The sequence below is a fragment of the Vollenhovia emeryi genome, unplaced genomic scaffold (genome assembly GCF_000949405.1).
Source record: "Vollenhovia emeryi isolate VEMERY1.0 unplaced genomic scaffold, V.emery_V1.0 DF939185.1, whole genome shotgun sequence".
NCBI lineage: Eukaryota > Metazoa > Arthropoda > Insecta > Hymenoptera > Formicidae > Vollenhovia > Vollenhovia emeryi.
The window spans coordinates 324520-342897 of NW_011967181.1; the positions used below are offsets into that span (position 1 = coordinate 324520).

The following is an 18378-nucleotide window of genomic DNA, read 5'->3' on the forward strand; positions in this document are numbered from 1 at the left end:
TTCAGTCTCACATAGCTGCGTGCATCGAGCTTATTATTTTCCCCCACGTGGAGCGACCTAACTGCCGAGGGAGAATTTTACCGAGGGGAAACACGGCGTCTTGTATGCACACCTAATGCACACTGATCGCGGGATTCGGTGTCGCGCCAAAAAATGTATGGGTCGTACGTGAGCTCGAAAGTCATTTTTCAGAGAAACGATAAGGAAAGATAATTTTGTCCCCTTGGGAAATCGATCTCTCGGAAGAATAATGAGGGAAATAAATTGAGGAAATCATTAGGGAATCAAATTCTCCTGCCAATAAAAATGCCGTAGCCGTCAAATTTGTACTTGCGACAATATTTAGTTCTTCGCTTATGATCGAAATAAAAATACGTGTCGTAGTTCCACAACGAGACAACTAACCATCTCAAATACGGAAAAGCGATATTACTTTTCTTTCTATTCTAGTATACGTAGGTATATCGAAGAAAGCAACAGAAAATGTGATTCGATTTTATTTAATCACATTTTTCCTCCGAGATATTTATGTTTCGCGACGTAAATAAAATAACTGTAGCTTATTCCTGTCGTAAGTTATCGTAAAATTGATGTTGAAAAGAATTGCGAATTTTATATAATAATTTTGAATTTCTGCACAATCAAGATATATTTATTTTTAAAGCTACAAAGATCTCGTTGTGTCAAATGTTGCGTTATATTTCGATGATTTAATTATATTTATTTCTTATTTATATACATTGCTTTCTCACTTTTTATCAATATATCTTTATTGCATTTTCATTAGCTTTCTGAAGTTCGGCTTCAACAAATTTGTGGATTTCAAATTTAACTTTGTAGAATAAGAGTCATTTCTAGTTAATCGGTTAGCTAATCTCGATCTTTCCCGATGGGGTCTTTCCGGAACACATTGCTGATACTTTGCCAAGTTTGAAAACATTTTCATTTGCTCTGCAAATCCTTTTGGTTGCTTTCGTTTGAGAGAGCCGAAGAAAACTTATAGAGCTTATACACTTTCATGGGATTTAACTCAAATATTTTCATCGAAAAGTTCTCTCAACCCAAGATGGATTTTAATTGTTGTTTAATCAGTTATTCGCAAATAATTAAGTGTCAGTATAGAAAGTTACACTTAATGAAAAGTCAATTATATAATATCTCCTTGAAATTTAACGTAATTTTTTAATTTTTCCTTGTGTAACTAATATATTTGTTTTATTGCTTTCCCCATTTCGGTTGGCTTGACTCAATTTTTTGTTTACGGGAAAGTACCTGGATTCTATTGAAAGTCTATCGCATTACATTGCCTTCTCGATATGTTTGCTGAAAACAAGTTTTTGCGGAACAATCTCGTCGGAGATAGAGAGAGCTCTCGGAGAGTTGGGAATAAACAAATATGTGGGGAAGTCGATCCTCTGACCACGCTGAGCTATTACCGGAAGATCTTGCTGTTTTTCTCGCAAAGTATATTTGTAGCTGATCCGTATTTCGCGTGTATTTCACGAAAGTTGGCGGATCGCACGTCGCAGCGATAAAGTTGGCATGACAACGATATTGCCTCGATACGATTTATTTCCACCCGAGCTAAATGAATTTTAAGTGCGTGTGACCTGCATTTTGACATTTCTGTATCAAAGGTTGGGCGTCATTACGACTTAATTGGGAACACACATCAATAAAATTACATGTGACATTTTCACAAACGAGCTTTACCGCATTAAAGCGCTATGGTTTTAATTAACGTTACGCCGTTTGCGAATTCTCGTTTCGTAATTATTAGCAGCTGTGTAAGCAACGACTTCTTGTTGCTCTTAAGCGGTGGGCGTTCTCATGTCTGCATTTAACAAACGGCAACGAAGAAAGCCGTATGCGCTCGCACGACGCGTGACTTCTGACTTTAAACCTCATTTGCCGAAAGTTACGCGAGGGTGCATATGTTGAACACGGATCCCGACACGCTAACTGCAAAATTGTAATTTCCATGGTAATTCCTACGCTACAATTTTTACAGTATTAGTACGCGACACGCGTCATTTGCTTGCGATTCGCACGTTGCCGATACGAATATACAGAAATTTATTTCGAGTAACGTTTCTCCAACTTGTCAAAGTTTTGCATTTAATTGCGTGATCGATATTCCTGATATGTGTTTTTATTTTAGATAGATTCACAAATGGCTTATCCGATTCTTAAAACTTTGATTTTTAAATTGCCATATCCGCGGCAAGAAAGTCATAGAAGAATAAAAAATATGAGAAATTGCATAAAATTCAAAATATTAGTTTATTTATTAATATGTAATTATTTTAGATTTTCGCGGTTGGTTTATGAGACGTGATAAAATGGAATTTATATGTATTGAGGGAATAAATTATATTTTTCGCACTCATTATATTTTCTGTATATAAAATAGGAATATCTGACAATTACAACGTAATCTGTTTAAAATGGCATGAAAAATATAGCGCGATGAATATTTGATATTAAATACATTTGCGATTAATAGCGCAAATTAATATTCTATATTGTCATTAGAAATATTGATTGCAAATTGCAACATTTAGAACACATTTCACTCAGGGGCAGAAAGCTGCGCTCCAGATTCCCACTTTTTATATCGCACACTCTGTATATATTTCGGGTGGTAAAGAGGTAGCGCAAAAACGGTCGGTTTCGGGATGTAGCGAGGGATTAAATTGGCCCAAACAAACCCATCGCGGTAAAAAGGATTACGCTCAAATATCAGTAATTTGAATTTTAAATCCTGCGCGAAATTTTCTCGTTTCTCCGATTACGCGGAAATAACGAGCAACAGTTCGCTTCTCGGGGATGGCTGTTTGCGTAAAGCTAGCGCGCGCACTATGCGCAATTGGTGATTCGCGGTTTATCATTCGTAATTTGTTATTTGTCCTTTCGTTCGTGTTAACTTGGACAGCTTTGAACTTTTACCCGTTATTACGGGACTTGCGTCACAAGTTTGCAATTAGTCAAAAAAACCGCTCGGCCGGCGAATCACTGCGAATTGGCGCATAGTGCGGCGCTAACTTAATGTATCGGCGCGAAGGGAAAAAGAAAAAAAATGCCGTTGCAAAATCTAGAAGAAAACTGTGTTCCCGATAGTTAATTATTTAGGATACGCGCGGCAATCTTACGAGCCCATCCGATCTGGCCGGTTGGTGCATTGCGCTGAAATTGCGCACAGTAAAAGGAATGTAAAAGAATGGCATGCTCCGCCTACCGTTACTCCGCATCGCGCATTCACCCCTGGCCGCCCCATCTCGTTTACTCCTCTGTCCCTTCTCTGCGCCCTCCCCATCCCCCTGCAGCTTAGGTAGCACCTGCACGCGTATAAATAGTGCAGTGACGGTATGGCACATTTATGGAGACGGGCGCGGAGGGTGTTTCGACCGCGACCTATTTTATCTCCAACCCTATCGCGCCCGATGGAATGGTATAATTCCGCTACGAATAACGCACCGACTTGAAACTTGTCAGCCGTACTCGGTTAAGTATCACGCCGCATTGTTTTCATCCTCGTGTTTCACTCTGTTTTCGAACAGACGATTTCACAGTAATTACGCTGCACGAAATATTATATATAATATTACCTCGTGGAGCTTCCGCTGCTTACAGCGTAAGCTTCTTTACTTGGAAATTTTCAAATTGCGTATAATTATTGCGTCAAAAAAGAAATATTAAGACAGATAAAAAGACTCGAATAGTCGTATAATTAATACTAATGACAGATTAACATAATAATGTGCCGTGGAAGTGAAAAAGTAACGCAGATAAAACGGGCATTACTTACGGATATTATTACACATTATATTTGGTATTTTTCTCCGTTTTATTAAAGAAATGTAGATTAATGAACAGTTGAAAGTTTTCAAATTTATAAATTTTCTTGTCTCGGCAAGTCTCATGCATTAAATCGCATAAGTTGCGGACGTTGAGCGAACTTTCAAGTCGACAACCTCGAGATATACATAAATGTGAAGCACTTTCCTCACACCTGCTCTACAGAATCTATTTTTAGAGCGACGCTGCGGTCTCGGACTTGACTTTTAAGATAAGACTTTTTGTCCGACGACTTGCATCGCGCTCGATTAAACTTGTGCGATTGGATCGTCGCGTGGCCGGCGCTTTTTGCGCTGTGAACGACGGCAACGATCGCATGATTCAATGCCCAGCCGGGTCGATACCTGCCCTCATCAAGTCCAAACGTTACCTCGCGCCGTTGTCTTTAAGCTACATCGATCTTGCAATTAGCAATGAAATTTATCAGTAAACGCAAAATTGAGACCACAAATGGTACGCCCGTTCGACGCACACGTTTTGCTAATCGCAAATTATATCAGCCGCAAAGAGAGCGTCAAGTTTTCTCTAAATCTCTTAGAAATAAGAAACGTGTTGTCATCGAATGAAACATTTATCGGAACTGGATCGTTTATCCGTCCTACGTCTGTCACATCTGTATTAATAGTTAGAGATTTCTTATTACCTAACACGATCTAGCTTAATCCACGTCTGCTCGTCCATCCCGTCTGTTACTATTGCATTTTTGCGAATATCTCTGACAAACTCACAATACATGAAAAAGAGCTCTTTCTGCGAGCTCCCTTATGTGTACTTTATACGAATCATGAATATAGCTTGGACCATATAACTCTTATTGCATTGGAAAGTGTGTGCATGTACCGATAAATCCCTCGTCTCAATGAAATGCATAAAACATTTTTCATAGATATCACGTTGAAAAAAAACTTTTGCACCCATAAACACTAGTATGCAGATAACGGAATCACTTTCAATTATTTCATGTGCTCTTGCAGTTTTCGCGCAGATGCAGTTTTAACATTACTTGTACTGCATTTCTTTTCATCGCACAGATTAGACTCGATTAAAAAAGATTTCGCATCAAATCCACACGTTATACATGTTATATAGGCACAAGTTACTTGTTTACTTGTTTCCATGTCGTTATTCTTAGGCGTCTGGTTTATTTTTAGCCTATTATTATTAATTACTTATTATTAAATGCATCACTCTTACAGTTACGTATAATTGTCCGGCGGAGATGTATATTATGCGCTTATCTCGCTACCGAGCCATTTATAGTCTCACAAGGCTGGAAATAGTTGTCTATTATGAGAGTGCTTTTTAATTTCAGCGTTATTCTAAGTTAAAAATGAATTCTTATCGAATATATTCCTCTCGAAAGTAATAATAAGCTTTATTATTTTCCTTATACATGCACATACCCAATAAGTTTATATGTTTCAAGTATCACAAAAATATTAGTCTTCTATACGAATAAAGAAATGATTTATGTCCGCGGAGGGGCAGTGGTTCCATTTCGATAGTGTGCAGCTTAAAATTAACGATTGCTGGATTCGTTCTCCCTCAAGTCGGATAATAAAATCGATAAAATATTACCCCCGCTGCAATGCATAAAAACTCCAACAACTCTAATCTAAAAATATTACAGTGGATACGCCCTCGTGGTCGTATCGCGGGCAAAAAGGTATTAGCAGGCTTAGCAGCGCAAGAACTCGGTTTTACATAAATAACAAAAATTAAAACTTTACAATTGGTTATAATTTCGAATCGCGCAGCATTCGGATTCAGTTAAAGTGCGATGTAATTTACGTGATATTCATATTCATGACATGCAGCATCCGGGCAAAGAGATAAAAATGCACTACCATGTTATAAAAATGGAAGCCAAAAGGAACTAGGCAAATATAAAATATACAATGCATTTGCGAAATTCTTCCGGGGTTTCGGGTCAAGAACACGGTTCTTGAATAATTTAGACTAGACATGAAGGGCCCCGACAGAAATAAAAATACAATATTAAGTTAAAGATAAAAGATAACAGGAAATAGAAGTGTAAAATACACAACGCGTTCGTAAAGTTCTTTCGGGGTTTCGGGTCAAGAAAACGTAGCACTTGAACAACTCAGACTAGATACATGCACTTTGGCTTGTGGTAAAACTCTCAAAGTTTTCATCCCACACTTTGAATATGTGCGTGTTTGTGAACATCTTTAGTAGAAAGAATGTTTTTCCTTTTATATTTTTGTCATGTTTCTGAAGAGCATAGATATTCGTGATACGCTTGCTCGTGACTTGCACTGATTCGTGATAAAACTTGTCTAAAACATCAATTTTTATAACTGACGATTGAAATAATATTCTTAACGTAATTACGTATGGAAAGGTCTAATGAAACGTGTAAATATGTACATGGTGAAATGTGATATCCCTGACAACATTCGTTTGGCATTGTTGAAATTTTCAGTAAAATATATTTTTCGAATAAATGTATCATAATTAATATTGTTTTCCAAAATATTCTCTTTGAGAGAATCAATCCAACTTTTTTTTCTGTGGATCAGATAAATTGTAAATGGGAAATAAATGATCTTATAAATATGCATAAATAAAATAATTCTAATTAAAGCCTCACTCTTGTAATTAATTATTCTCTCTCTAGCTTTACTTTTCGAATATTGGATTTCCATTTCTGTGTTTGTGTCCGGATAATGTTTACGAAATAAAATTAAAATTTTCTCTCTAAAAATGCCAAATAAGATTTGATTTACTTACATATTTGCGATCAGGATTGTACTGAAATGCCATATTTGTTCATTTTCAATTCAATTTTTCATGGGAATGTGAAACGCAGCAAAAATTTGTTTTCAAGTTTCCAATTTTAACAATTTTATCGAAACTTTTCGTTTAGATTTGACACACGAATAGCTCTAACAAAAAAATCTGTCTCGGAAATAAACAGCTTCTCTTTTCTCTCAACCACGAGATCTAAAGGAAAATTGGAGCATCGAGCTTATCATAGACATACGCGATCGGCCGTTTGTAGCGATTGAACCGAAAAATCATTTACTAAATTTACTTTATCGCGAATTTTTTTTCAGTCGAGCTGTTTCGCGACGAGATCGATTGTCGGACGATCGCGTCCTATGTTCAGGCCGGTTTTACACGGTTGATGATCATTTCAGACGAATCATTCAAACAACCATATCGGACGAATGACTTCTCTTTTAGAAGCAACGCGAAATGTGAAACCTGAAAAGCCTAACCTGCCATAATTTCTTTAAATAAAATATTTTTTATATTTTATGCTGTAAATATTCGGCAACGTTTTACAAGAAGACCGAATATATGAATTAAAGAAATGCGATACATACATAAATCTTTATGTATCTTTACGTTAGCGATTAAGTTGAGTTGTGCCATTATTAGCACATGCTTTCCTATAGCTTGTAAACTATAGAATTTTATGCAAGATAGATCGAGGAGGATACTATAAATAAAATTACGTAAAATCAGAAAGTTCGTGCTCGTCCATAGCAAAGGAAAGACTAAGAATATTTCCGGAGCTGTTGGTACAATAATAATTTTTACATCTAATTATTTACAAATACAATACTCTCTTTATATATCATAATTTAAATATTTTCTTTATCTTTATGTATAAATTACTTTCTAAAACATTATTAATATTCAACTTAAAACAAGTATTAAAAATGGAAATCTTTACTTTTAATCACTATTCATATTTTTTTCTTGATAATGTAAGATTTTCGATGTTTGATAAAAACTAAGATTAATTCGTGTAAATTCGTATGCAGGATTCGCGTAAGAGATTTACGTTTGCAGGAGATGAGCTAGAATCGTTTTGACAGAGCGATAAGCGCGGTTGCTCCGTTTTGACGATGACCCGAGGACATTTCGCGATTTCCATACACAGGGTTGGTGGGTTCTCTTTTTTCTCTTCCCAGAATTTTTAATCTCAACGGGATACGTAGCTGCAAAAAGTTGGCAGCGAGTTCTGATAACAGCAGTTTTTCCGCCAGACTTGCGAACGGGCCGTGACGATATTTTTATGAGCAGTTCGTTCTGAATCGAGACCGTCTATATCGAAGAGGATAACACTTGTCCTCTTGACGGTTCACGTTTGAGAAGATATTTGCGAATAAAGGTAATTTCGGCGATTTGACGTTTTAATTTTCAGTTCTTCCCTATTCCATAAATAATGCGAATACGTTTTCTCTTTTTAATTACGTGATTTTGTTCTTTTAGACTTTGAAATCTTTAATTTTAAACATTGTAATATTATCTCTACCGTATGTATAAGTTTAGACACAATCACGTTTGGCTTGCAATAATTTTTAAAAGTTATGTTTTAAATGTTTAAAGAAATTAATACAAGACTATTGAAGATAGTAGGATATTAAAGAAATTGGCACAAGGATATTGAATATTTCGAAAGAAAAGACAGATCTATGAAATGAAAGCCGGCACTTGTTAAAACATTATTCATTCGTGTTCGTTCGCGCTCACTTTATCCAAACCTGATTTAATACTGCAGTAGGATTATAACATTCACATATAATTGCCCTAACGAAATTCAAAATTCACTGAAAGCATAAAGTTTGTTAAATCGAAATGTCAGATGAAAATAAATACGCAAGTAACAGGGATGTTCGAAATGAATAGAATCATCTACAACGTTACACACAATCCTGTATCACATCACGCCCGATTAATTAACAGTTATTATATTATATTAGTAACGACAATTTTATTTTCGTTCCTTTGTCCCGATTAGAACGTTCGCGAAGAGTTTTCTGAAAATAAACGTGAGACAACAGTCGACGGTCAAGCAAGTACTTGTTTACCAAGTTAAATATTATATACAAAGCGTTATTATTCAGACGTCTGTAGAAACGTTTAGATAAATAATAATGATATTGAAGATTTTTAAAAGAAATTTTCTTTTAAATCTAAAAGATCGATGAAGCCATCGAAATGAAAGTTGCACGGATCTTGAACTAACTTGTAGGGAATATACACTGTCGATCCATTCTACTCTTCTTACTATTCTGACAGGGCTGTCTTCGGCGCGGCATTAATTCCCGATCGTGTCCGATGCATAATGCTTTAGCTCTCCAAACTGTGTTCACAACATCCCGGTAATTTGACCGCAGTTTATGCTAAATACACACAGCGGCATTTGCGACCACATGCATTTGAGCGACGTACACGAATACACTACATAATATATGGAACAACATAGTGCGCAAGTTGATACAAAAATAATGTGAGAGTTTTTTCAAATATGAACGATAATGCTTTAATATCACTGAATTTGCAATTCTGCATTTGCCTTATCTACGAAAAACAATTTGCATTGAAATTGTAGCAAAGAGGAATATTAGAAAAATGTTGATTACGACTATTTCGAAAAATTTTTTGATTGCTAGTTGCAAGTTATAATAATTGTAGCATTAGACAAAGACAGATCTTTGTCTTTCAAATTTTATTTCTATAATATTCATTAATATTAACACTACATATTTACCCAATACACTGAAATAATTGAAAATTGAATATTTGGAATGTTTTCTACTCACGTTAAAATATCTGGAGATACATCGAAGTCTAGTGATAGAATCGAAGATCCAAAATGAAATAATCAGTTCCATCATCTCGTTTAGTTTCGATCGATCAAGGTATTTTGTGCACTCTTACATTTATGATGCGATATCGTTAACGGCATTACGCGAATATTTTGGAACATTAGAATTTGTTTTACGAAGAGTGGAAACGAGCAATTTGTTGTCACACGTGATTCACAAATTTAAACTTAAAATAGGTCGTAAGTTAAAACTATATAAAAATTGCATTTAAAGAGACTAGCACATTTATACGAAAATTGAAATAAAAATATAAGAATTAAGAAAATGTTATTAATATTAATATGAGAAAATAATTAAAATAAGCATTAGCCCATGACTACGTATTCCTTCTACAATGCAAGAAAAAAATGTTCTAGTTATCCACGCAAGTGTTCACCAAACACATAATAAAGAAGTATTTCACAGATTGTCACATAAGTTATCAAAAATATCATACAGATCGTCAGAAGAGGTATTGCAAGTAATATAAATAATAGAAAGAGAATAGGAACTTCCACAACACTTATTTCGATCTCTATTACGCGGGCGCGCAGTGCAGGCAATGCAATTAATATAAGAAGAATAATTATCACACCCAAAATTAGTACACTATCAAATATCGCAGCAAGAAAATCTTCCGTATTCATTTTTATATCACTGTGTTTGATCCACTCGTGACTCGACACGTCTAGTTAGATACGAACTGAACGAGATTATGAAGAGACGTTGGAAATGCTAAGGTAACAAGTCAACACGTACGACTTTGATTCGACACAAAACAAATTTCGATGAGAAACGGGCGGTCACACAAGCAAAATTTCAGGCTAGAAGTATCGAGCGTTTACAAGTATTTCATGTCTAATGAAATTCAAGCTGAGAGAGATCGTGAAGAGATCCTAAAAACGTTAAGATAACAAGTCAACGCAGATAACTTTGCTTTGGCATAAAACAAAGTTTTCATGAAAATATAAAGAACGGTTTCAAGGATAATTTTAATCTAGATATATAAAACGGGGATTTTTCAGTAATTTAGGTTTTTCTTGGTTCAACTATATGCTGCGATTACAGGCTGTCAAATAATTTGTTAATTTTTAAAAATTATACATACTATTTTTTACCAAATATACCGTAATTGAGATTTCTGTGTTTAGCATTGAAATCGCTCGATGTTCGTTAAGGTTTGTTGACAGAATCGGACGATGCATTTAAAATTGCATGAGTCTGGAATCTTATGCTGTAATTAGCACTTTACGCGTACTTACATTCTCGATGCCTCAGTCTTATTAATATTTCAGTATTTTAATATTGAAATATATAACATATTGATATTTTATTTTGTATTAGCATCTGATTGCGAGTAAATAAAAATTTCTGTTGCATGTTTAGCACAATTCTCGTTCTCACTTTGAATTATTGACTCTCAAAGTCTTTCAATTATTATACTTACCACATGAATTTGTGCACATATCAACACATTTATACATTTTGCATATACATAGATGGAAAATGTATGCGCGTTCTACCTGTGCCTAGATTCATATGGGAAGGAATCGGTGATTTCTAGTGCACATAACGGAATATCTTACTAATATCGCTAGCTGATAAAAGTGACTGTCGATGTATGGCACAAGTATGTAAGTCTGCTTCATCCTGCTTCCAATCTGGTCTTTCGTGTCTCCGAAGGGAGTCATCGACGTCGCCCGGCCGACAAAGTCATCGAAACTGACTTGACCGCGTATAGTGACGGAAACGCATGGATTATTTATCTGGAACAAGTGCCAAGTGACACTTCGTGCTCGACGTTGACCTGGTTGCTTGACTGGTCGGTCGGTTAGCTGGTGCACGTGTTGCTCATGCGGAGCAGTCAGGGAGCAGGTCGATATTAGTCGGTGCAGCGCGCAAACACGCCGGTTCCCAGTTGGGACGATGTGTCCATGTCCGAAGCCTGTGAGTAGACTTCAAGAAGAAGAAAAAAAGAACAGGAAACGATGGCGAAGTAGAGGAAACGAACGGTGGAATATTTCGGAAATTGTCCAGCACGATTTCGAATCGGCTATAGTATCGACACCAAATGATTAAACGAGGACATAGATTGGCGTATGTGAAATCGAGAAAGAAAAACATGCGGAAAAGCGTGCGGCAAACACCTTTCCGTTGGCTGCCGCGCGTTGGCTGTTATTTGCACCCTTTTAATTATTCGGCTGATAAAATCAATCGAGGGCAAATTTGCGATCCTATTAACGTAGGTGCGTAGGCTATTTCAGAATAATTATCCAGAATCAGACCTTTAAATTAAAATAAATTCATTGATCGATAGTTTATATGTAGTTTATGCATATATATTGATAAGTGAAAAATGTGAAAATAAAGATGCAATATTTGGGGATGGAAAAGAAGAGATATTATGTCGTTTACAGTTAAAGAAGACTCGTACTAACACGTACAGTATTATCGTTAAGATAAAACTAAAATACTAAATATTAATTATTATAAAAATATTAATTTATATGGCTCGCAGAAACTACAGCAATAATATTTGCCGTACGTGATTTCAGGTTTTTTTTGGCCGTTTTTTCTCGAGAATATTTTTCACACAGCAAGAAATATGATACTAATAGCTTGACGAATATTTAGAAAAGAATTGCATGATACCTATTTAGATATAACTTAAAGAAGACTGTGTCACGCCTAATCTAATTGATTGGTTATGATTAATTCCCGATCCTGCGTATGCTGATTAATAACATTTTAGCTCTCTAAACTACGCTCGGAGCGGTTCCGCAATTTGACCGCAGTTTATGCTAAATACGTTCAGGCATCGCGACGCGTATGTTTTGCGGCCGCCACGAATGTACGTGATGCATTCGAGCGATGCATACAAATTCGCTACATAATGCCAAGCAACACAGCGCGCAGATTGGTAAAATAAAAATACAAATAAAAATAGCACGCGATCGTTCTAGATGCGAACGATAATGTTGCTATAATTGGCAAAAATTGCACCAATGTTTCTATGTCATGTTTCTGTGTCATATACGGAGAAAAATTCACCATTTTCTCATTTCCCGACATTCAATTATTTAATGATACTGAAACAGTTGCATAAAACTTATTTTCTATACTAACCACTGCGCTCTGAGATCTCTCCAGGTTCTTCCCCAAGTTCGAAGACCACGAATAAAAGTGATGCATCCAAAGTTACAAATATGCAGCGTCTCAGGTGATATTTGACTTTCGATCCATCAAAGAGTTCTTTGATGAGAACTTTTGGCGAGGCGGTATTCAGTGTTTCGTAGAAAACGGTTCTATATTGTAAAATGGATTATTAAATTTATAATTTATTATAACCAATATTAAACGTACGAGTGTTTCATATCAAACATCAAATTATATCAATGTTATTCCAAGTATGAATATCCCGTTTATAAAAGAAAAAAAAACTTCTCTTTTTTTCACACTGCTTATATAATATATCAGCTTTTCAGGAAACTTTTGGAATTTGTAGATACAAATGCGTGTTTTTTATTCACATTTATTTCTCTATTATTTGTGTATCGATTAAATTTGCAACGAAATTTGGTAAATGTTAAAGGCGAAAGCAAAGTATAAACTCGCTAATTTAATGATTTCATAATTGTTATACATTTTCATAATGCATAATTCATTAATATCATAAATATATCACACATGTGTTATCAAATATATCGTAGTAAATAACGTAAAATGTCTATACCAACCACTTCGCTCTGAGGTCTCTCCAGGTTCTCCAAGTTCCAAATCCATGAATAAAAGTGATGCATCCAAAGTTACAAATATTCAGCGTCTCGTGCGATATTTGACTTTGATCCATCAATTCTTATTAAAGGGCTCTTTTTGCGAGACAGTATTTAATGTTTCGGCGACCTTAAACAGTTATTTGTTGAGTTAAAATATAATATATGTATAAACTTGTTTAGCGATGATCGAAAGTGAAAAGAAAATGTCGGTCTGTGTCAGACACTACGTGTATTATAAATTTAAATATAAAATTCCGAATTCGAAAGTAAAAACTGTATTAATACAAAACATAAATATGATATGCAAAACATAGTAATATAAATTATAAAATAATCTTTAAAATAAAATGTCGTCCATCTTCGTTATTATATATATTTCTCTATTAAAATGTGTTAAATTTGAGAATTTAAGCAACGATTAAAAGGAAAAAGTTATGTTACATATAAAAAAAAATTTTTAATTATACGGAATTAAGATTTTATTAAAAATATGTAAAAAGAGAATATAAATGTAGGATATTTAAAATGTTGCATGACAACATAAAATGATATTTAAAAATGATGTACTTCGCGTCGATCTTTATCATATTTTTCTAATCGCGTTTTCAATCACCACGATAGAACCATAACATGGAGTGCTCGTTGTGAGCAATACTCGTATCAATAATGAAAGTTGTTCTTTTAACATATAATTATATATTTTGAGCATAGTTATAACCGCACAAAAAATTGCCTATAGAATTATCCACGGCATTTTGATGTCACTCGTCTCATATACCTTGAATTACTTGAACTTATTAGTGAATTCACTTTTGACTAGACATGTGAACGTCTAATAAAATTCAAACTCTGAAGAGATCCTGGGAATCACCTTTTTCCACAAAACAGTTTTATGATATCCAAACAATATTTCACAACAGACTAAAATTATTCTCTCTAGTAGGTAACGAACATTTTTAAATAATTTGAGAATTAATTACAATTTGGAAGATAAGGAAGCTCTTATCTGTTATAAACAGCTATCATTTATTTAACAAACTTGTGTGTATTGCGTGCAGAGAGATAACTACACCTCTGATAGTCGGTTGCGAATATTACCGAAAATAAATAACTTGAACTCTACTAGCCATGAGCTAAATTCTCTCGAGATTCCAAAGTCTCTTGATAGAAGTGATACATACAAAATCACTAGTGTCCAGCAATTCATGCAATACACTCCATTTTAATCGATCAACCTTCGTCAGGGGACTTTACGCGTACTTGCATTCGCGACGTGATATTTAACGTTTGAGTAGCGTTAAACAAAAAATTATTTTGAATTAAAATATACAAATTTATTTAACAGAATTAAAAGCAAAACAGAAAGGTCAGTTCGTAACACACTACGTGTCACAGATTTAAATTGTAAATTTACGAAATTTACATATTAAAGCTGTATAAAAAAAGAGTAGGATAAATACCGAATGTTTAAAATATTGTATAATGTCTTGAAATTATGAATTAATTATCTGGAATATGTTTAGAATGTAAGATAATTATATATCGTGCCGAGATAAATACATTGCGATAAACACATGTGAAGTATATACTTTCAGTTAAGTTTATCTCTCGAACTTCTCCAACACTTTGAGTTTGAACGTCGCATATCAAGTCCTAATTAAGTTCGCGTCCGCAAAACGAGGTGGTTAATCGGTTTGCGAAAGTTTTAATAAAAGTTGTAAAAACCGTTATCGATCCTTGTTATTTGTGTTTTATCGAGAATTTCCCGCTTACACACCGATCGTATTGGGACGGATAGCAAAAGGTGTCGATAAACTGTTTTGCAGAGTTAACGAAGATTAATTAATCGAGAAGGAACCGTTACACTTAAACATAGTTTACGTTTTACAATCTTGATTTTAGTTTAGATATATTTAAAAGAGCGAAAATGAGAAATTAATTCTGCAGTTTTGTCATAAAATAATTATTATATTTTTGTCCTATCTGGATATATTTAAAAAATATGCTATATAAATATTTGTTTCTCACGGAAAAAATGAAACATTCTTGCCATCGTTTCGATTTTGTAATATCCATTTGATATTATCGAGTATACATTACTTTAGTTCTCGATCATGTGCGAATAGCTGGTTAAAATGAAAAATAAATGTCGACTGTAACGACGTTAACATTGTGTGTAATTGTACTATTTGACCGTGAGATGAATTTTTTTTTACATTAAATTAACTACATAGTTCGTTTTCATTTCCACCTCTGTATTTATTTTCCACCGAATAAATCTTGTATTCTCATCTTTTATAAAGTGATTATCAAGTCCATGAATATTAAATTTAAAAAATTATGTATTTGTGCCATTGTGGATACAAGTGCCAATTTTTACAGTAAAAGTTTTAAATTTTGTACATGTCTTTTCTATATGCATTTCAAAAACTTTCTGAAATTTTTTAAATATGAGTCAGTGAATTTCTTTCCTGTTTAAAAGTCGATTAATGCAACAAAACTTGAAAAAAAGTTTTTAAATGCAGACTATTAAATATAATAAAATTTAAAGATTAAAAAGTAAAAGCTAATAAAAGTAAAAGTAATTAAAAACTTTATCCTCGCAATAAAATACAGTGCGCATTGATATTACGAATATTGTGAATACTATAACACATATATTATCAAATATACTGTAAATAACTTTCTCACCATTACACGTTTTTCTGAAATAATTCGAAATCTATTGATAATATCGGACAATGCGCTATAATCTGTGCGTTCAAAATCTCACGTAGCCAAATACTTCTTTTTAGTCCACTAGTCTTCATCATAACGTTACACACACTTACTTATGATACATTTAATAGTTAATAGTAGCGTTAAACAAAAATTTATCTTGTCAAAATGTTTCTTGTCGCGGATTAAAAATGAGACAATTACTACAAATAAATTTATATCCTACAACGTATATTACAAAATTTTTACTTTAGAACTAATTTAATTAAAGTAATCCTCGAAGTATATATTTAAACTCTCTCGGATGGCAATTAGGGTATCATAAAACAACGCCCAATAAATCGCAAACACAGCAAACCAAATCGAAAAATAACTTAGATGTATGATAAATATCCCCATAAGTCTGTGTTGCGCTAGCCAAGGATAAAATCTCGTAATTGACATGGTTTTATCTATGCAGGTAGAAATGAAGGAAACTATGTTCCTCCGTGGAATTACGAACAGACTCGATAGACCAAAAAATGTGAAGTGCACCAAAATCATATTTAAACTTAAGCTAGCAATGTAATATGCCATAACTATAATTATAAGCATCACTAGTGTAAACCGAAATCTCATTTTAATACACGTATATCTAAATTACTTCAACTTGTTACCGATACAACTCGAAAAAGTCTACTGAGGTTTCACTTTAGAAAATTCGTGGAACGATTTTGAAGGTGTTATCCGCCCCCAGAGTAGATGCAAATAAACTCAAACAACTTTGGTCTGCAAAGTCCAAACGTATTTGCTGTGAAAATGTAACTGATGGTTGCTATCTAAACGATGTTTCAGGAAATATAACACGGATATTTTATTAAATTAAATAGTTTGCAAATATGTATGTATGTGTCACAATATGATGAAGATGAAAAACATTTTCTCGATAAATTTGTTTGTTTCATGTCGAAATAGAGATGTATTAATATAAAGGTACGCCAGTATAAAGATGTGACGTATTTCACTTTTCGAGCATTGTTGGAGGTTTGTCAAATGTCTAATTTTTCGTGTTCGAAAAACATGGTTTCTTAAACTGTTTCTAGAGAGGGAATGAGCGACGTGATGCCTATTTAGATACAATCTAAACACAGATACGGTCTAATCTAATACGGTAGATAGGTTAATGGCTGATTACACCGAGCACGTTTAATGCAAGGTCAAGTAACCAAGGGTTAAAGGCGCTAGACCGAGCAATCAACAGTTGCCCTTTATGCACACACATACAGCTGACCCTTCCCTTATATGAGAGTATTTATATAACTATGATTTATACAATTATATAATTATATATTTACATAACATTCAAAATTATTATTAACAATACACACAAAATGCTTTACTGCACATTTGTGAGAAAATGACAGAAGATATTTTCAAATTTTCATTATTACACCGTTACATATTTTTTAACGAAGTACATTTTTAGGAACTGATAAATATAGTTTAGAGACAAATTGTTTAAATTGTATCTTTTACACTAGGTGTGACTTATAACGGATTCATTTGTTCTGTCAAAAAATTGAATATTAGGTATTTTAAACGTCAAGTTATCGTTTCGAATGTTAATTTACAAATTAGTAAAAAAATGAGAGATACAAAATATCTTAAATAGTACTTACATACATGATTTTAGCAACTCTACGATAAGTTAATCGTAAATTTATTCGTCTAATAATACTATTTTCCTCACAACGTACATTTTTATTAACTCTATAAAGACTACACCTGCATACATCAAACGCACCATAGATAACTTGAAATTTATACTAACCGCATTATGTGCTGAAATATCTCGAACCTTTTCTCGAAGTTCATTGATAGAAACGATGCATTCCAAACATCACATATCCGGTATCTCATGCATTCAATGTCCAAGTATATCACATACACTTGCACTCGCGGCGTTTAATATTTCATCAGTGTTTAACGTATATTTATCTTGAGTTAAAATATACGAATTTGTTTAGCGATGATTGAAAACGAAGCGGAAATGTCAATTTTTACTGTGCACCGCATACATTACGAATCTAAATTTTTACGAAATTGAAAACTGTATTGAAAATATATGTAGTATAGAAAAAAGAACAGCATAAATATAAATCATTACATAAAAGCACTTTAACGACTAGCTACCTCAACTAAAACACTTAATAATTCTTTAAGGACATTTATTAGAAACTTTTATAACAGACAGTTCTGAGATGTTCTTCCAGAATTTTAATCATCTTTGTCAAAATTAGTTAAATGATATTACATACTCAACGAGCGACTGTTGTGTTTTCTTTTTGCTTTTCCTGGGGAAAGAGGAAGATGTTTCAAAATTTTCAGTATGTGAGAAACATAGATTTCTTAAGCTATCT

At 33.9% G+C, this 18378-nt stretch overlaps 2 protein-coding genes across 2 annotated transcripts in view; one reads left to right on the forward strand and one right to left on the reverse strand.

The window, feature by feature from the left end:
* The window catches only part of LOC105562631 (tight junction protein ZO-2), a 76132-nt gene extending 66484 nt beyond the window's left edge, over positions 1–9648 (reverse strand). Inside the window, exon 1 of the mRNA XM_012013624.1 lies at positions 9441–9648. Coding sequence (XP_011869014.1) covers positions 9441–9515 — 75 coding nt within the window. The 5' untranslated portion in view covers positions 9516–9648. The remainder of the gene's footprint in view (positions 1–9440) is intronic.
* Positions 1–18378, forward strand: part of LOC105562628 (sodium channel protein 60E-like) — a 74706-nt gene that overhangs the window by 30874 nt on the left and 25454 nt on the right. The window lies entirely within an intron of this gene.